The sequence below is a fragment of the Cupressus sempervirens genome, chromosome 3 (assembly GCF_028749045.1).
Source record: "Cupressus sempervirens isolate cs-2001-9-10 chromosome 3, ASM2874904v1, whole genome shotgun sequence".
In the NCBI taxonomy this organism is placed as follows: Eukaryota; Viridiplantae; Streptophyta; class Pinopsida; order Cupressales; family Cupressaceae; genus Cupressus; species Cupressus sempervirens.
Window position 1 is genome coordinate 235,473,381 of NC_143120.1, and position 21,700 is coordinate 235,495,080.

Consider the following 21,700-nt stretch of genomic DNA (forward strand, 5'->3'; position numbering starts at 1 on the left):
CATAGTTAGATATAATCTTCAAGAATCCAAATCAAAAAGCTTATCGGGTTATTTAGTCTTTGGCTACCTAGTTGCCTTCATCTTAGCAAAATGAGCTTAAATTCAAACTATAGGTGCATAATATCATTCTCAATTTACATCTTTATTTTGGAATTGTGATTCATTTTCAAGTATTTTTAAGAATTAAGCTAAAAGTTGCATATCCATAATCTTTCATTTCTAAGCAACAAAAGAATAGAAGCCCTCAAGCATTTGCAGTAAATTGACTCCTTGAGTAAAGGGTTAGTCAATCATTTATCTATTTGTGTCTTTGTACTTCAACACAATTTCAAAAATAGATTTGTCAGCCTAGATTGACCCATCTGTGATTTCCAATAAAGAAAATAATAACAATATACAAGATTGCTACATGTAGAATAATAAAATCAAAAGATAAATTTAACATTATACCATTCTTACTATAATCTAGGTTTACCTTTGTCAATAATAGGATGTTCCATTTTAATCACTTAGTTTGGGTGCGAGAATAGAAATACGAGAATTGGAATTATTATTTTGGAATAGAAAATGTGGATACATATTCCTATTCTTGTTTGGTTCAGTCAAAATTTGATGGGATTTCACAGACCAAAAAATTTATGTTTTCTAAAATAAATAAAATTGGAATATGAATACATATTCCAATTCCACCTATTTAGTTGGAATTGCAAATGCTCATTTTTGGTTTACCATAGAATTGCTCAAATACCCATTCTAATTCCAATTAGCATTCTAAATTAATTAAAATCATGTTTTTTAAAATTCCGCCAGACACCTGGTTTGTCACTCACTTTCGCTCTATGACATGAATTTTTGCCTTTGCCGCCTCTGCGGACATTTTTTTTCTGGTCGACTGGCAATTTGACTTGCTCTGTTTGCTCGCAGGTATGCGTTTGGATGCTTCACTTTCTATATTATTTCCTTTTGCGCATTTTGCATTTTTGGTTTGCGATCTTTGTGTTTTGGGTTTTATAATTTTCCCACGTACAAAACAAGATCACTGGAGATGAAACCGTGCCTGTGAAACTTAGTTTCGGGATGAAACCGTCGGTGAGACCTTAACTCGCCTGCTTTTGATTTTCTTGTTCTAACAACTCTTTACTGCATCGTACGGCAATGCTTATGTGATGAGCTTTTGTTTCTTGGAGTTTTTGTTTTGTTTTAGTGGCTGTGAGTGTTTTTTACTGCAATATTCAATTACATAGCACTGAAATTAAAAAAGTTGGATCTTTAATGCTCAATTACATCAAAGGATTAAGCAATATAAAAAATCTAACCATTCTTCTCATCCAAAGTAATAACAGAGGACGGAAAATGCAAGAAGGGTATATCCTTGCTATTGTTGGGTCATGATTGGCGTGAATTTAATTAAATCGTTCAATGTGAATATCTGCGATGGAGCTCTTAATTAATAAAATAAAATATTCCACCAAATTCTAGTCTCGAGTATAATTTTAAAATAATATAGAATTTTCGGAAGGTGTACGGAATACATTGTTGTTGCTTCCTAATTTTGATTCAGACTTGCAGTGTGTAGTGAAGAGACCAAGCAAAAATTGAAACGTATCATGCTTGATCTACTACTGCTGCACTGCAATAGTTGGGTAAATATTTGTAGGAATAATTGCAGTTAGAGATGGCAAGAATTTCAACCTATTGAAGGGCATAGTAAGGGAAATCAAATCTGGTGGTTGTAGTTGTGTGGAGGTCTGGAAATGGCAATGGGCCTGCACTGAATGGTGCGGAAAGGCAGCAGACACTACACACAACAGAGGCATGGTGGGCCTATAACCTAAAGGATCGTGGAACTCTTTATTACATAGATTGCTCATTTCTAGAGGATATTAATAATGCAAGAGACCAGTGGAGCGCAAATGTTGGTAGGCTGGTCAAAACTCTGAAAAAGATTTATTTATTTAGTTGATTTTGCTTTGCAAGTCAAATCTGATATGATCCATAGGAAAAAACATGGTGCTTTCTCCCTTCAACAAAAACAAACACAATGCAAAAACAGTGGTATATCCTTGCTATATATTCACGAAAATGTAAAAACAGCGGTCATATTTGCTTCTAACAGTAAAAACAAATTTTGTTACCAAAAAGCCCAGAGAATTTGAAGCATTTTGTTAAGAAGAACCTTTTTAGTTTTTATTTGAATCTTCTTTCGTTAATGCAATGTCACTTTATGAGGTTTCAATTCGTTTTGAGGTTGGGAATAATCAAAGGTTGGTTGATATTTCTCGGCTGTTTATCTAGTAGCGAGTTCTGAAGAAACGAGTTTTAATCCCTTCATTCAAACGATTTTGCAGTGGACTTTGGTGGAACAGAGGGAAATTGATTTGTAGCAACAGCTTAAGGCAGAGAAAACAAGAATTTAAGTAAGCTAGGGTTTCAGATTTGTTTGATAAATTTTTACTGCCCATGGAATGTTTCTTCTAATCCTTCGTTAGTTGTGTTGTATTGAAGGAAGATGGCAGACGATGGAGCTCCTATTGAAATGAAAGAAGAAGTATCCGAGGTGAGTCTTCTCTATCAATCTTGATAGCTAGCTACCTTGAAGGTCTTTATTGTGACAAATATGGTTGACAAACCAAACTATTGACAGTTCTAAAAATAAATGACAAACTTCTTAGAAAATGTTGTAAAAGTAAATCTCATGAGTAAAGAGATAGGGAACCTTACAAGTTTAATGAAACATAATGAAAATAATATAGTCTAGACTTGTAGAAATGCATAATACTATATTATTTAATTTAAATCAAGTTGGGATTTCCGTTTCTCAATTTTAAGTCTACATATATTATTTCATGTTATGCTTTGCAGCTTGCTCCATTTGATCCTAACAAGAAGAAAAAGAAGAAGAAGGTTGTGCTTCAAGATGCAACAGATGAAGGAGCAGAGAAGGTGACAGAGAAAATGGAAAGTCCCTCAGGTAGAATGAATATTCTAGTATTAATGGAAATTTGTATGGTAATATAGTCTTTGTAGGTAATCTATCCTATGTTTCAATTAGAATGTAATCTGCAACATAATACATAATGTATGCAAGGAACATTAACTGTTCAAGTTTCTGTATGCATCTACAGTTTCTGATACATTGACTGGACTGAAGAAAAAGAAAAAGAAGCCTGTATGTTACATATTCAATCCTCTATTGTATTTTATTTTAAATTTGGATCTGTTATGATTTTGAGTGATTTAAGGAACTTTTCTGCATTATACCTGAAAATTGTATTACACTTGTCAATGTTCCTTCAGGTGGAAGGGAGTTTTCAAGAGGAGGAGAATGTAGAACCCATAGAGGATGCTAATGGTGAGAAGGCTAAGATTATCTAGTTCTTTTGATTGGTATCCTTTGTAAAGTAATGATTTCTAGCTTGGACTTCTGATGAAATTCTAATTGGTTGGCCTTTCTATTTTTTTAATTCGGTTTCTTTACCAGAATCCAAAGTCAGGACATCTGACTTTCGAGTTCTTTTCTTTTTGACTGCCATCTTTGTGCTTCAGGACATCTGACTTTCGAGTTCTGTTCTTTTTGACTGCCATCTTTGCACTTCTTGTGTATTCACAGGTAACCATGAGGATGAGGATGAAGGAGTGGAAGAAACTTCTTTTCAAGTTCGATATCCATGGGAGGGAAGTGATCGTGATTACAAATATGAAGAGGTGCTTTTGAACATTTATTAGTTTGCTATTTTGCTTAAGGGTAATTAACCTGTATGTGTGCGAATCATTATATTCATCTCATTATTCAGGCATGTTGCAGCCGGACATTTGCTTGGTTGGATTTATGTGTTTAAGTGCAACATTTCTAGATGAATAAAGCGAATCATCCATAAACATGTAGATAATCATACACAAACTGGAAAAACGTTGGGGTGGAAATCAACAGAATGTGATTTTTATGAAAAACGGATGGGCAACTAACCTATGCGCAGCACTCTAGAGTCTATTTGTTGACATATATCTCATTGTATTCAACAAATGTGGTAATGAAAATGCTGTATATTTCAGATTCTCTAAAGTAATCTTATTGTTCCCTTGACATTTTGTTTGAGGCTACTTACCTTTTCCTTTCTCCTTGGCTGCAAAGACTTGTTTTACTCTCAGTTTATAACTTCTTCTGGCAAACTACTTCCATCCATATCACCTTGAAGAGCGTATTGTACAACTCTGTGAACATTAGTTCAACATTGGTAGATGTGATGTTGAGTCCCTCGATTAAATTTTAATTTTCCTGTGGTAGGCATTTTAGCATAATAAACACCATACTGTCTTCTTGCATCTTGGGACCTATGGCTTGTGATAAATAATGGATGCCTTTGATCTTAATCCAATGTTCATATAAAGACTTTTTTTAATCTGCTAGAATTGAGAAAAGAATATTTTTAGGGAAGAAGGCCTTCATCTGATATCTCGAGTAGATCTCACACACATTTTCAAATCTCTGTAGAGTCTGTGCCTGTTCAAATGTCTAGAGGATATCATCTGTCATTGGCAAGTGGTAATTTATTTAGTATGATAGCTTCTTGATCATGCTCATTAAACTTGTCCTGGTCTTCTACCACAATTGTTGGCCAATTGTCAGCACCAAGGACGATCTTGTCAGGGCACTTGTTCTCGAAGATTGTGAGCATGCTCTATTTTTAGATGTTATTATTCTTGCTAATGAAGCTTCGGCTGTCTTATAACATGTCGTTGGTAATGAATCCATCCCTCTTGCAATTTGGAATCACGAAACATATAAATCTCTAGTTTGCAAGCACTCAAAATTTTCTGCTAATAAAATATTGAAAAATACCTAAATTTTTCTGTCCCTGCTCTAGTGACTGTTACTTCAGGCTCTGGACAAATAGCAGAAAACACCTCCATGTGATGAAAAAGTTTGAAATACAGGTCTGAAATCTGATAGAAACCCTTGCCACTCAGAAAAATCCACAATTTTGACAAAAAATCCTCAAAATATTGCAGAAGACCCATAATTATTCAAAATCATCCAAATAGTCATGCACAAGCCCATTGTGCAGGCTTGAATTCACCTAACAAAAAAGGGAACATGATATTTGTAAAAAACCATAAAAAATATCTAAAAATGTATCAGCTATGATTTTTCCAGAAAACTGCTCGACTTCTATCAAACAGCACAATTTTGCAGGGCACAATCTCACAATTGTTTTTGCCAAAGAGAGCAAGCAATTTCGTAGAACTGAATTCTGACTTAAGCAAAAATATACCTGTGATTTTTGGGGAAAAATGCCCAAATAGTTCCGCACATTTTTGTGCAGTAATGTACAATGCTTATTTAGTACTTTTGTGTCATGTGCGTTACTTGAACTGTCACTGCCAGCAGTAGTCTCCTGGTGTTAATGCACAAATCTTGAAGTTTGATTTGGCTTCTGATACCTTTTTAGAGAGAAATGAATACGGAGGATGATTACCAAGATATTTGATATAAACTAAAGAGCAGCTGGAGTACAGAGAATGATTACTTGATATGGAGACTTTTACTTAAATTATTTATTGGAGGGTTTACCAACAAACTTGATTGCTAGATATGTAGTTTGTCATTTTCAGGTCTTTCTTCATGGTGGGCACTCTGTATATTATGCTTAACAAGTATTTTATTTGTTTCTATTTCAAATCTTTCTATGAATTTTACAATGGCAAGGAGGAGGATCCCTGTGGGCGATTGGAAGCATTGTAAAGTAAGCTTTTGCCAACATCGTGAAACAAAAATGCTGCGGTACAAAGGCTAGAACTAACTAGATTTTGATCATCTGTTGAGCAAATGCTTTTCATAGGTTATTACATTTTGGTGATAAAAAATGAGTGCCACTAACCATGCCCTATGCTAATTTAAAGATCCATTGACCGCATTCATGCTGTATTCTGGTAGTAATGATGATTATTGTTTTGTTAGACTTCCAGAGTATGTTGACGAAACCATGTGGAATATTCCAAATGTTTATGAACAGCTTTAGTGTCTTGGAAATGATACTGTGTGGTAGCATTGGGTTAGCTACATCATTACGTGTCTAATGGCTTAAAATCCAATAGAGATTTGGAATGGTTGTGATCTAACTCACTGGTTTTGTTAACAGAATGTGCTATGCTAGTCCCAGGTAAGAGTATAGCCATATATGTATGTGCAAAAAAATAGGTGCACTACACAAAATTGAAACTTCATGTGTTACTTGATACTGCAAATATACACTACAAAATTTTAAATACATTTGATATTTTTGATTCTATGACACTTGTGTGATGTTCCTTTTTAGGATGATCCTAAAATTTGCTTTAAAATCACAAGTTCAATAAGAAACACAATTTAGTTAGAATTATATGTTTACCAATAGCATATCTTTATCAAGATTAAATCCTGGTTTAGATCCTACTATCATACTAGGCAACATTTGAAATATAATTTCGAAGACCTATTATTCTTATAAGGGTTAGAGATCCAACAACAAATTGAAGTGCATATATATATATATATATATATATATAATTGTCTTAATTTATTTAGTTGGATTATGCATTGGCCTTTGAACTTGAGGAACCAAACCATCAATAATTCCATTTCCCGTAACCAACTGTAGTAGGGTTTGGAGATGGGAAACCACAAAAGGTGACTGGAGACTGTTCAGCCCAATTAATTAAGCTCAAGAGTGCAAAACATCCAACTAAGGGCAACTTGCCTCTTGGCCCACAAATGGTAGGAATACCCAACTAAGAAAATCCTCACTTGTGGTGGCCTACTTAAGTCAAGAAATCCAGGATATTGAGGAAGACCAATTAAGCCCAGGAGCGTGAAGCATCCAACTAAGACAGTTCGCCGTTAGACCATAAATGGAAGGAACATCCAACTAAGTCAATTGCACCCACTTGGGTTGACCTACTTAATTCAAGGGAACCAATCTATTGTTGGATTTTGAGCCCAGAAAATAAAGATAACCAGCAATAAGAAGGAGCCAAACAAGATGCAAGTGACACACAAAAATACCCTAGGAAAACCCTTTTAGAATGAATGGAAAAACACAGCCACAGAACAAAATATCACTTTATCGATAATTAAAAAGTTCAAATGTACAATGCCTTTCCCTTGATGTGATATATATAACAAATATAGAGACTCTTTACATTACAACTGAGGGTCTCTTCAATTTCCGAAAGGACTTTATTTTAAAATGCAACTCTTTGTATTTCCATGCCCCAACGCATGTTGTATGACACTTCTTTATATTTAATATTACAATTTATAATAAATGCCCTTTTCAATTGAAGGTGACCATAACTATATTAACACCAAAAGACAAAGATATCTATTGCAGCTACAAACTCCAACACTCCCTTTTAGTGAGAGAGAGATCTTTGGTTGAACAGTCACACAAGGCTACAACCAAAATGTCAATGATAAAATCTAATGACAAAAATTCATGGGATCACTGAACATGAAAAACTTGCAAGAGCTGAATTTAGCTATTTCCCCTCCTAGGCCGGAGGAAGAAAAAGATGCTCCTGATGCTGCTGTTGCTGATGATTGGTGGGCTCCCCCTTAGCCATTTCATAACCTTGCTGATGTATGGGGTTCTGATGGCAGAGTTCCTCCCCCCTTGGATGGCATGGCCCTTGCAGCCTGAGGGCTTTTTATATTGCTATGTTTTTAATGTTTGGATTTCAGCCTCCGGGCTTTATTATTTTTTGATTAGTAGCTGAGTTTCCAGCCTCAAGCCATTTAAACTCATGCGGGGTGATCTTGTAACCCCCCAACCCCTTTTTTTGTGAATATTTAACTTTTATGTTTAATTAGTAGAGTAGGGATTATTCATTAACAAAAACAAAAAAAAAAGAAAAGAAAACTTGCAAGAAACATTTCTCATCGTAATGTTGTCACAAAATCTCTTAATATGACACTAAGAGAACAATTTACTCATTGTTAATAATTATGGAATCACTAACATGATAGATGAAAATAGTTATTCATAACTAATAATCATTGAATCACTCATCATGAAAAACCTACAAAAATCACATTTAACTTTCATCACGGACTCACTCAACATGATGCCGTCATGGAGTCTCTCAACATGACAAGTTAGTAAGGTTTACAACCAACATTTTATCACAGACTCTCTCAACGTGATGCAATCATGAATTCTCTCAACATGACTTCCAACTCCCATCATAGAATCCTTCAACATGATGACATCATGGACTCTCTCTACATGATGCTCACTATGAATCTCTCATAAGTGAAAGATTATTAGGTTGACCTTATAACTATCATTAATTTCACAAGAATATAAAATCAACACAGAAAATCACAAGAAGAATCTCAAACCACAAGCATTAAGAGCATGTATAAGAAAGGAAGGGATACAATAAGGGCTCCCTCTCAACCAATAACAACTCCTTTGAAGGTGGACATCTCCCCCTGAATCTCATTTGCAAATATTAATTCAAATTGGGAGGCAACTTCCTCATCTTAATATCTCCCTCTGAATCTCGTATTATCAAAGCAACCTCCTTATATTCATGATCATCTCTTGCTTCTTGTTGCACCTTGCAACCAAGGGAAAAGAGAAATGAGAGAAATTAACTAATGATACCTAGAATCAACTTATTAGATATCAATTCTGAAATAGAACACTATTCTTAGTGTTTATAAAAATATCAAAGAACACTCATCTCTTGGTAGACTGTTACTCAAGAGCTCAACTTTGCTGTATGAATTTATGAAACTTTACTGAATGTCCCAAAATACTGCAATGATCATATGCTGCGTCCATTGATTTTCTGCAAACGTCCACATTCCATGAGGGGATGTTCCCGGTTTAGCTGTGGTGCACCAGCATTATCAAATTCACCACAGTAATTTGGGGCTGAAACACTGTCACGAGTTGTCTGTCATCAAAGAATTCGCAACCATTCTCAACAACTTGAAGTGCACAACAAATAAGATCTTGGTCCTGCTTTTGGAGAAACTCAAACACTCTATTTGGACCAAAGGTATATGACACCCCTCTATCAATTCATACCCTATCCCTGAACATCTTTGCTAGGATCTGTCCAAAGAAGATCACATAAAAGCTCCATATCTGGAACATCTGTGAGACAAGGAATGTGTCTTACTTGATCCAGGTTGTTTAGATCTGGTGAAAGGTCTCCGAGCATTTAATAGAATCTTCTCATCTATTAGAGAAGCCACCACGATCGATGGCATGTGAGCGATGATGCCCAATCGCAATAGTGCCTTTGCCCATAAAAATTCAACTATACTGCATCCTTTGAGTCCTTGACTTCCATTGCAGATATAGTGTAGAGGTACCCTTACACTAAGAAGAATATACTAAATTGAGAGTGACTGGAGAAGAAGCTCGATGCTTGAAATTAAAAAATGCGATCCTTCTCATAACACATAATGGTAACGTTGATAGAGTTGGAGCACGATAACATTATCCTTGGACAAAATGATGGAAGCATCACAAAAATATTTCAATGGTGCTACAAGGAAGCAAGTTAATACAATGACATTGATGCCAAGAGAGAATACCAAATGCTTGAATTGGAGACCTTTTGCTAGTATGATCACACCTCTTATGAAAATAAGCCTTTATGTGCCTATTGAACTCCTGCCAGTTATGATCGATAGTCAAACGGTTCACACAAGATTTATTGTTAAGAGCATACAAAAATTGCATTGCAACCATCACTCTCTTGCCTCTTTATTCTTGTGCATGAAAAGACAACATGCATAGGAGGCGAAAACACATAGCATACAAAAAATTGCATTGCTTCAAATCTAATACATCATATAACTTTAGTCTTGTCCTCAATAATGAAGTCAAAGGAACACAGCAAGAAATCACTTGCCTTAGAGATTATCCTTCAGACGTAATTCTTATTTTTGTCTTTTGGTTCATTCTACAGTACTACAGAGAGGGCCTGAGTGCCATTGACAATAAAAAAGTTCACAGACTGCAACGAAATTTTTTGAAAGTCCAAGGAAGCGAAGAGAAGATGTCAAAAGAGTAAGAAAGTGGAGCTGTCGAGAGTAACCGGCGACAATAAAAAAACAAAGACTCCCTTCCCATAAAACAAGCTGGTAGAGAGAAATATCAACGCCAAAAGAGAATGCCAACAAAACATAGATAAGGATACCGCATACACCACAATAGAGAAAGAAGCTTGAAAAAGAAAAAAAACAATCAAAAGAAAATATTAAAATCCATCTACATTCCTTATTTGCTGCTTAAACATATCTTATTTGCTATTAATAAACTTGGCCTTAATACCATGTTGGATTTTGAGACCAGAAACTAAAGATAACCGACAATAAAGAGCCAAATAAGATGCAAGAGACACATAGAAATACTTTGGGAAAAACCTTTTAGAATGAAGGGAAAAACCCAATCACACAACAAAATTCTAATAGGTTTTCAGAAATTTTTCCCTTATAATTTTTTTCTGATTCTATAATTCGCGAAGTTGCCTGGGATTCCTTTATGGGTTTATAATTTTTTCCTCCAAAATTATTTGGTGGGTTTGACCATTTTTTGTCAAAAATGAAGCTTTGTATTCTCTTATCCATTTCTTGATTCTGTTTGGTTTTGATTGTTTTTTCTCCTCAAAAATCATGCTGAGTTTTGATCAATTCTTCACCTCAAAAATTGTGTTTGGTTTTCGATGATTTTCCTCCTAAAGAATCGTAGCTTTTTGCAGTTTGTTTTGGAGCATCATGCTCATCTGCAAAGTTTGGAGGATTTGTCAATTTTACCTCAAAATCGTGCTAGCTATTCCCAATGTTTGTCTATGTCTCTAAGGAAGAGCAACTTCGTTATCCAACATCAGGTTGGATATTTTATGATGATTTCTTGTTAGATGTTTTGTTGATTTTGGGATGGTTAGTGGTAGACTCATCTTAGTGGTAGAGCTAGTGGTAGGCCTGAGTCTCTTGTTACAAAGCATTCTGAAGAAGGGGACACCCCATTTTTTCCTGTCAAATCTTAGCTTCTTGGTCATTAACATTTTGCAGATCCAGGGAGGCTCTCAGTAGTAGCAAAATGTTTTTTCAAATTTGTGACCAAAAGACAACTATTAGACAATGACCATTAAGGGTATTAGAATATTATAATGTTTCTTTAATGGTCATCTTAGTTAGTCTTTAGTTCATTTAATAGTTTCTATTTTCATCTTTAGTTCACGATTGTTTCTTTTAGAAACATCGTCTTTGTAAACCTGTATAAGGAGTTTTCATTTCGTTTGTTTAATACAACTGCATCAACATCGATTTACCATAATAGAAGCAATAGCTTGAAGTACTTTTTTTGTTAGTAACACCCTGCCCAATCTGAATTAGAGAAACCTTGTACAGTTAGTTCAACGTTTGATGCAAAGTATAAACCATATCCCAGGGTACCACAGACATACCTTAGAATATATTTGGCTGCAACTAAATGTGTATGCTTTGGTTCACTCATAAATTGACTCAAAATATTGACAACATAATAGATATCAGACCTTATGTTAACTAGATGCATAAGTGAACCAATGAACTGTCTATATGTGGTAGGATCAACCTAATCTGAAACAACTGTATCCTCATGAAGTTTTTTCAGATTTACTTCCATAGGAATGACCATGGATTTGCAATCCAACATACCAAATCTTTTCAGTATATCTATAGCATATTTAGCCTCGCTTAGAAGGATACCATTTGAGGTTTGCCATACCTCAAGACCAAGAAAATAATGCATGAGACCAAGATCTTTCATTTCAAATTCTGAAGTAAGATTCTTCTTACACATATCAATTGGATCATCATCACCAATAAGAAATAAATTATCCACATAGAGCACAACGTTCAACACATTGTTATCATTTCTTTGAAAATATAAATTTGGATTAGCATCATTCTTTTCACATCCCATGCTAAGTAGATAGTTGTTAATTATTTCATACCATGCACGGGGGGCTTGCTTAAGGCCATACGATGCCTTTTTCAGCTTGCATACATGAGAATCTTTATCATGAATAATGAAACCTTCAAACTGCTCAATGTAGACTTCCTCTTTAATAATGCCATTTCAAAATGCTGTTTTAATGCCCATTGGGTGAAGTTTTCAGCCCTTTACAACTGCAATACTTATCATTGTTTTAATGGAAGAATAACGAGCTACAGGGGAAAAATATTCAAAATTTACTAATAAATATTCGTAATTTTGCGAATTTTAGATTTTTTTTGCTAGTAATTTGGCTAATAATTTAATATTTAATGCAACCTAAATTGCCACATTTTTATTTAATTTAGTTCTAAAATATTTAAAATCGCTCAATAATTTATTTTATTAAAAAATTAAACTCAAAGATTCACCACAATATTCGATACATGATTAGATTTGATTCATCTAAATATTATATATTATCGAGAAATTAAAATTAATTCATCAATAATTATCATAATTATTAGTTACTTTAGGGATATATTACCAATATTTAGTTTTCACTATTGATTTAAAATATAATGTAATTATCCTCATAATTTCCATGAGATAAAACATGTTCAATTTTGATTTGTAATATTCCATGACGATTAGCGAACTTCCAATTATTATTGAGATTTGCCAATATTTTCTACTAAAAAATTATGATTCCAAAATAATTGCGAACGTAAAATAATATTTAAAATATAAAAATTGAGAGATTCGCTAATAAAAATAATTTAGTTTTTCAAAATAATGAAAGATTCGCCAATAATTTATATTTTTTTTCTGGAGGGGGGTTTCTTAAAGTTTACCCTGCTCATAATCTATGCCCTCCTTTTGAGAGAAGCCCCTAGCAACAAATATGCTCTTATATTTCTCTATACTACCATCAACAACATGCTTCAACGACAGACTTATCTTTTAGTTGTGGAACAATATCCCATACTTGCTAGTTAGACGCTTCTTCAACACTAGAGGGTTTTGAAGCAATTATGTGATTAATTAAAGCAACATAATCAGCCAACTTTTGAGGTCTCTTACTTCATATTAAAGTGCCACAAGGGACTGCATAGGTTTCACCTTTTTCCATGAGGTTCCTAGCCCATACAGGACTTTTCTTGCTTGCCGAAGAAGAACACTGTCCTGCTAAAAATAATAGGATTAGGAGGAGAAGATGGACCAGCATTAAGATCTAAATCAACAAACTCCTTTGAATCTCTAAAGGAGGTTCCAGAGCAGTCATGATAGAGTTTTAAAAATTTTCAACATCTTTTTCAACAATTTTAGAACTTGAGTCTTTGGATAATTTACAAGCTTTAAGCTCATCAAATCTAACATCTTTGCTTATTTCAATCTGTTTTTGACCAGAAACATAGATTCTATATGCCTTAGATGACTCACGATATCCAACAAAAATACCTTTCTTTCCCGGAGGTTCCACTCTAGACCTTTTTCTCTTGGGGATATGAATGTATTGTGGACATCTAAAGATTCTGAAATAACTAATATTTGTTTTAATACCTGAGGAGGCTTCTTCTGGAGTACAACAATTCTGAATGTGAATTGCTGTTCTGCAAGCTTCAACCCATAGAAAAATAGGAAGATTTTGATCATGAATCATTGCCTTAGCTGCTTTAATAACAGTCCTATTCTTCCTTTGAGCCACACCATTTTGTTGAAGATTAAAGGGAACACAAAACTCCCTTTTAATCCTAGCCTCTGTACAAACTTATGAAATATCCCAGACCCATATTCTCCACCATTGTCTGATCTTAGAGTCTTAATACTTTTGTTGGATAAATTTTTAACCAATTCCTTGTATTCTTTGAAACGAGAGAACACTTTCATCTGATTCTTTAGACTTAAGGAAGTAGATCCAACACTTACAAGAGAAATGATCAATGAAGAAAATATAATACCAGAAACCACTAAGAGAAGCAGTAGACACAGGACCACCTAAATCTAAATGAATGATTTCTAAAATTTCTTTAGATCTAGACTTACTACTATGAAAAGTGCTCTTGATATTCTTACCTAACACACATCCCTTACAGACTATTTTGTGGTCCTGGTTAAGTTTTGGGGAGACAAACAATGACATTCTCCATAGAGGAAAGAGTTTTGAAATTTAAGTGCCCAATTCTCTAGTGCCATAATTCACAAGAATCAGATGAATTTATAGTTAGAGCTTGAAGAGGACGAGCATAAAGATGATAAAGACTATCATGACGAATCCCAATTTCACTAGCTGATTTAAAATCAGAATTCTTTTTTCAAGCCAATACTTTGCCATCAGCAAAGCCCACACAATATCCCTTATCCTTCAAAGCTGAAATAGACATCAGATTTCTTTTTATACCCGGAACAAAAATAATAACATCACTTAGATGGAGAGGAATATTGGAGTTCAATTTAAAAGTAGAGCCAACACCTCTAACAGAATAGCTAGCATCGTCACCAATAATGACATGCAGATGAGGGTCTTTCTCTTTCAAATCTGATAAGTGTACTTTGAAACCAGTGATGTGATGAGAAGCTCCGCTGTCAATGAACCATGTATTGCTGTTAGTAGGAATATTGTTGGAAAGAGCAGAAATAAAAAGAAAACCTTTATAATTATTTTAGGATTCCTTTTTAGGAGAGAAGTTCTCTACATCAGCAACAAAAATTCCATGAGAAGGCTTTGGTTTCACATGACAATCTCTTGCAAAGTGACCAAACTTTTCACACCTGAAGCACTGACTGCAAGAAAAGACTTTTTTTCTTTTTCTTGAAGTCAGGAGAAGAATCAAAGCTTTTCTCTTTGAATCTTTTAAAATTACCTGTCTTTTCTTTTCCTTTGAAAGTATGAGTAGCAAGTATGTGATCATATTCAGAGAAAGATTTTCGACTATTGCCTCTTGCTTCAAACTTGCATTCTTCTTGATTACAATCCCCCTTTAAGTGATCAAACTTAGGAAGTTCATCTCTACCACTGATGCCTTGGATAAATGACTCCCATGGTCGAGGAAGTCCAATTATAACAATCATAACCAAATCCTTATCACCGAAGGATTCACTAGTAGCAACGAGTTGTTCTTTTAGTTCTGTAATTTTCATGAAATAAGAGACCACAGAGTCTCCTCCAGATATCTTAACATGCAGCAATTGACTTCTGAAGGCAAGGACTCTGTTGGTATTATTAATCTCATATAAATCCTTCAAAGTGTCAAACATTTCCATAGCTGATTCCAATTTGGAGATAATTGGAATCAAATGATCTTTAATGGAATCTACCATAATCTTTCTGTCCATCACTTTGTTTTTCTTCCATTAAGCTTTAGTAGCCTCATCAAATGGTTCTGAAACAACAGAGTTAACATAATCCAATAAATCATTTTCTTCAAGAGAAACTAGTACTCTTGGTTTCCAAGAAGCAAAATTTGAAGATCCTTCTAATCTATTCTCGACTTTAGGTCCATTCACCATCTTTACACTCTTAAGAAGATCAAGAAGATATATATATATAAAAAATCTGGTTCAAAATTAGAAGTGGCTTCAACAACATGGCTTTAATACCGTATTAAGTTTTGAACCCGAAAATGTAAGCAAAAATAATTTTAATCCACAGATAAATTTTTATCCTGGGAAAAATCTTCCTCTCTTAGGGAAACAACCCAACCCCCAAAAATAGTTCTCTTTATTGATATGAATAAGGAAGGAATACAATACTCTTAGTATGAAGAATACTTTTCACACAATTTACCAAAACTGAATGCCTTTCAATCATGCTGAAAATAGGACTATAACAAAGACTTCCACTGTTCGAACATGCATTGCACCGCAATTTATCTTCACACAACGATTATAACAGAACAAAAAGTTAGTAAGGTTCCAGGATTGACGAAAATCCGGTCAATAGCATATTCCTGTTTCAATCTCATACGAATAAAACTGAAGAAAACAACCACCGTTAACCAATGCTGCACACATTTAATCTATGACATATACTTCAGACGACAGAGAGCTGTAATAATATCACACTCAGGCACCACCTGAAAATACACCCTCTGAAATGAAAACACAAGCAAATGATTAGGAGAGACGGTGCAGTTCTGGAAAAGAAAAACATATACTGTTTCAGATCATTTACTTGAATGATTCTGAGGGAGGTGGAAAGACACGAGTCTGAGCCGTTACCAAGAATGTTAACTGATATGAAAATGCCCAAATACGTCAGTCATAAACCGAATGTCAAGAATGAAGTGAACGCAAGAATTGATGATGTGTAAAATAGGATGGCGCCAACAGAAAACAACACAAGCTGAAAATAATATTTGTCGTGGAAAGATAAGTTGGTGTCGAACATAAATCCTCACATGCAGAAAATAACATATGACTAAGAAGAGTGCATATTTGCAGCCGATATGAGATGTTAAGGAGAGAATAAAACAGAGCTCTCGAGCAACAACCAGGAAGCTGTGAGTTTGCCTTGAATAAACAGAGAGCTTAGAAGAAACTGGAACTAAGGAAACCAAAAAATTTGCAAAGAAAATCTCTCTCTGCTACGTAAACTTCAACAGTCATAACAGATAAGTCATCTTTCACATTGTTGTACAAGCCTTTATATTATTACAATAATAGATAAGTCGTCTATTATTAGTTAATGGTTATCTATTGTAAATATCTTAAGCTTTAGTTTGCTTTCGTTTTTTGCTTTCTCTAGAATAGAATGTTTCTATTATTTACAATCGTTTCCTAAGGAAACTTCGTCTCATTCTTTTGTATAAATTGACCTTTCGGTCTCTGTAAATATCAAACAAGTATTTACCAATTACGTCATAATATGGTATCAGAGCTAATACTTAATTTTTTCGGAAAAATTTATAATCTCTTTGTGAAATTATTTGTTTAAATTTTTTCAAAATTATTTCCGTAGATTTTCTATCAAACCCGCCTAGGGTTTTCGGCCTAGAGAAAATCCCGAATTCGGGTCTGTTTGCAAATCTCGTAATATGGTATCACTGCAGACTGGGAGCAATCATCTATAAAAAAAATCACACCCATTTAAAAAAAAGAAGGGGCGATTTCTTTGCTCGTGATTACCATTCGTGAAACTGGAGGTCTGTGCATAGTCGGCTTGCATCTGCACTTCACGGGCATCCTTCAAACATTCACAAAAACCCTGCATTTTTTTATTGCAAACTCGCCATTTTTTGGAGGTCCAACAACCACAGTTTTCATGGTCGTTTTTCCTATTTGTGTGACCTCAAGGCATCGGTTTTTTGAGCTTTTCTCCTCCATATTGCCATGACATCCTTCCAGCATTAGTCGACTATGAAAACTACCATTTTTTTTGCAAAATCGACCTTCATTGTTGCCGGCTAGGGTTTAGCCCAAAACCCTAATTTTTGGGGTCAATTTTTTGTTTGTTTGAAGATTCTTGGTGGGTTTTTTGAGAGCTCAACTGGGTTGTAATCTGTTTTTCTGGGTGCTTCGATTTTCGTGCCTTGATTTTCGAGGCAGCGGATCCAAAAAAAATAGCATATTCCTTTTGGGTTTTTCGAGCTCTCTTTTGGGTCACTCTCTGATTCTTTTGGGTCTTTCGGATTTTTGCCTCGAAGCACATGCCTTCACAAATTTTCACAAATTTTCATTGAAAAATGTGCCATGGCATCTTTGACAAATATTTTGCTCGAGCATAACTCCAAATTCAACGGTCGCAATTATGGCACCTGGAAGCAACACATCATCGCAATTTTTGAATATCGGAACATCGATCAACTTGTTCTGGGTGTTACGAAGTGTCCGACTTCTCTGGGTCCTGAGCAAGATACATAGGATCTAAATAATTGAGAGGCAATAATGCTTTTCAAATTATACGTGGCTAATGATTAGCTTTCTCAGATTCCATCCGGCAAGACAACTGCCGAAATCTGGTCACATTTGAAAGGTCTTCATGAGACTTCCGACAAGAGCAGAGCCTTCTTTTTGAAAAACACTCTATTTTCTATTGTCATGGATGAGCGCACTACGCTCCAGGCACACCTAAATCGGATTTAGGAAATCCGTGAACAGCTATTTGCCATTGGTCGCAAGATGGAGGAAGAGGATATTGTGGTTATCACTCTTCGGAGTTTACCAAAATCCTATGAGCATTTATCGAGACTCTCAACATCATGTCTACTGGTGTTGATCTAAAGTTCACTGATCTCTGCACACTGCTGCTTTAGCAAGATCGGTGGAAACAACAGTTCGGTAGTAGCTCCAGTTCCACCTCCACAAAGCAAGCCTTTGTTGCGAAATCCTTACAGGAGGATAAGGGCAAGTTTCAGCAACCATCTCAGCAAAAGTCTTTTGCTCCAGCATCAGATGGTTCCAGAAAGAAGAACATTTAGTGCAACTACTGCCACAAGTTTGGTCACATGAAGGTTCAATGTCGAAAACGCTTAGCTGCACAATCTGAGCAATCAGGTTCGTAGCCCAAAGCAAACAATGCAAATCATGCCTTTTACGCCTTCATGGCTAAAAGACTTGCAGATCATGTGAAGTCGTCTGCCTGGTACATTGATTCAAGTGCCTCTTGTCATTTCACTCACCATAGAGATTGGTTTATTGATTACCAGTCTTATTCAGACTGTTATTTTTGGTGGCGAAGAAGAGTACACGGTTGTCGGTAAAGGCGACATTCAGATTCAGTCTATTGGGAGGAATCTCATATTCCTTCATGTGTACTATGTTCAAAGGATGGAACTAAATCTACTCTCAGTCAGTCAACTGCTACGACATTCTCCACACTTGGCAGTCACCTTCAGTTCACATCAGCGCACAATCATTGGTCGGGCCACTAAGTCTACTGTTGCAGTCGGTCTTGAGGATCATGGTCTTTTCAGACGTACTGATTCTGGTGATTCTCAGGACTTAGCTATGGTTGCTCGACGATCTTCGGTCAACACACTTTGGCATTAGTGATATGGGCACTTAAATGTGCATTATCTCTCACAGCTTGCTCGAGATGAGCTTGTTCTTGGATTGCCAAAGATTCAGACTCAACACTTTGGAGTGTGTGACGCATGCCAGGCTGGGAAGCAACATCGCACACCTTTCACTAGTGGCGATTCTTGGCGAGCTTCTCAGGTACTACAGCTTGTTCATGCCGATATCTGTGGTTCTATGGCCACTCCTGTTCTTGGGTCTAGGTATTTTTTGTTTTTTGTTGATGATTTCAATAGAAAAATGTGGGTGTATTTCCTTAAAAAGAAATTAGATGCATTTAATGTATTTCAGAAGTTTAAACCCTTAGTTGAAAAAGAGTCAGGGAAATCTATTATTACTCTTAGATCAGACAATGGGGGGAATTTTGTTCTAATGCTTTCTCCAGCTTCTTGGATACACATGGCATCAAATGCCAGTTAACCACACCCCACACACCACAACAGAATAGTGTAGTTGAATGTCGGAACAGGACAATCACTGAGATGGCTCGTTCCATGCTCGAACACAAACATGTTCGGAAGCAGTTTTGGGTAGAAGTAGTTAACGTTGCCATTTATCTGTTGAACTGGTCACCCATAGTGGCGGTCAAAGTTAAAACTTCAGAAGAGGCCTGGTCAGGTCGGAAGCCCAGAATCAGTCACCTGAAGGTTTTTGGCTCTCTTGCTTTTGTTTGGATCCCTGATGCTTCACGCACCAAGTTGGATGCCAATAGTCAGAAATTGATACTTGCTGGATATAGCAGTTTTCACAAAGCCTATTGCCTGATTGATATTGAGACATCTCGTCTCATCTACAATTGCGATGTAGTCTTTGATGAGCAACGAGGACCATTCATGCTTGTTTCTTCTGTTCCTGATCCAGCAGACAAGCCTATGATGGCTCATGATTTGGGAGTACAACTTTCATTAGGTCCACCTGATGGGAGGGCTCCAGTAGCTCCTGCAGCATCAGTTATTCCAGTGATACCTGTACAGAGACCTCTGGCTTAACCTGTAGGATCACCTCGCTTTGTAGATGCTTCACCTGAGTTTTGATCCAACTTCTTTTGATGAGGATCCTGTTGATCAAGCATCTCCTAGTACTATTGTTGGTCATTCTCCTATCCGGCCTAAGTGGTGGGCTAAGACACTTGCTGATCTTCGTGATGATGAGCTCATTGATGGGAGAATTGCTCAGAAAAAGAGCAAAACTACATATTCTATTAACTTTGCTCTTATAGCCAACATTCACAGTGTGTTTGAACCTCAAACATATTCCGAGGCTAAAGGAATTCTAGAGTGAGAACAGGCCATGACATCTGAACATCAGAGCCTACTGAAGAACAACATCTGGGTCCTTTCTGATCTTCCATCAGGGAAGAAATCCATTGGCTGCAAATGGGTTTACAAAATCAAATTCAAATCAAATGGTACTTTGGATAAGTACAAAGCTTGTTTAGTGGCGAAGGGATTTTCTCAGCGTCAGGGCATTGATTATGAGGAGACCTTTGCTCCTATTGCAAAAATGAGCACCATTAGATTAGTTCTAGCTATGGCAGCACAGTTTGGTTGGAAGGTCCATTAGATGGACGTCAAGAGTGCTTTCTTGAATGATGATCTCCATGAAGAGGTCTACATGACATAGCCTCCTAGTGTCAAGGTTGCTCGTAGAGACCATCAGGTTCTCAGATTGGTAAAAGCTCTCTATGGCTTGAAGCAAGCCCCTCAGGCATGGTACATCAAGATTGATAAGTACCTCATGATCAAGGCTTTAAGAGGAGTTCTTTAGACTCAAATCTGTACATCAAGATTATTGACACTGACATCATCCTTCTGGTTATCCATGTGGATGATCTGTTCATCATTGGCAGTTCGGCATCTTTAATTCAGGGAATCAAACAAAACTTATGCCAGTCTTTTGATATGACTGACCTTGGGCTCATGCATTATTGCCTAGGTGTTGAAGTTTGGCAACAATCTTCTGGTATATTCATCTCTTAGTCCAAATATGCTAGGGCCCTGTTAGACAAATTTCGTATGCAGGATTGCAAACCTGCATCTACACCTATGGAGAAAGGTCTCAAGTTATCAGCAAAGTTTGATTCTCCTTCCGTTGATGATACTCCATACAGACAACTAGTAGGCAGCCTCATCTACCTCTCTGCTACTAGGCTTGATATCAGCTTCGCAGTTAGTGATATTTCACGCTTTATGATAGCTCCTAAGGCTGATCATTGGATGGCAGCAAAGCGTGTGCTTCGTTATGTAAAGGGCACTTCAAATTGTGGACTTTGGTACTCTCGAAGTTCTTATCCTAAACTCAGTGGGTTCACAGATTCAGATTGGGCAAGCTTTGTTGATGATAAAAAGTCCACATTTGGATATGTGTTCAGTTTGGGATTTGGTGCAGTCACATGGACTAGCAAGAAGTAGCAGGCAGTTTCTCTCTCTTCTACAAAGGCTGAATATAGAGGGACTGTTAAGGCAGGATGTGAAGCTGTTTGGCTTCGTCGGATGCTTGGGGACATGTAGATGTCACTAGCAGGTTCGACTACTCTATTTGTTGATAACGAAGGCGTTATCAAGTTAGCACGAAATCCAGTCTTCCATGAACGAACCAAGCATGTGGATGTTCATTGTCATTACATACGACAATTGGTTGAAGACAAGACTATAGATCTGCAGTATGTTCCTACCACAGATCAAACTGCAGACATTCTCACC

The 21,700-nt window shown here is 36.1% G+C and overlaps 1 protein-coding gene across 6 annotated transcripts in view; it reads left to right on the top strand.

Annotated features, from left to right (window-relative positions):
* The first annotated feature begins 768 nt into the window (after window positions 1-768).
* The window catches only part of LOC149565721 (eukaryotic translation initiation factor 2 subunit beta-like), a 76,214-nt gene continuing 55,282 nt past the window's right edge, over window positions 769-21,700 (top strand). The window contains exons 1-7 of one of the 6 annotated variants that reach the window (XM_089819216.1): window positions 769-924; window positions 2,349-2,417; window positions 2,510-2,557; window positions 2,863-2,971; window positions 3,126-3,169; window positions 3,298-3,352; window positions 3,611-3,705. In XM_089819216.1, the coding sequence (XP_089675342.1) occupies window positions 2,510-2,557; window positions 2,863-2,971; window positions 3,126-3,169; window positions 3,298-3,352; window positions 3,611-3,705 (351 nt within the window). In that variant the 5' untranslated portion in view covers window positions 769-924; window positions 2,349-2,417. Of the gene's footprint in view, window positions 1,090-2,348; window positions 2,418-2,489; window positions 2,558-2,862; window positions 2,972-3,125; window positions 3,170-3,297; window positions 3,353-3,610; window positions 3,706-21,700 lie in introns of all 6 variants that reach the window. The other 5 variants (XM_089819214.1, XM_089819217.1, XM_089819215.1 and 2 more) reach the window with 5 other exon arrangements.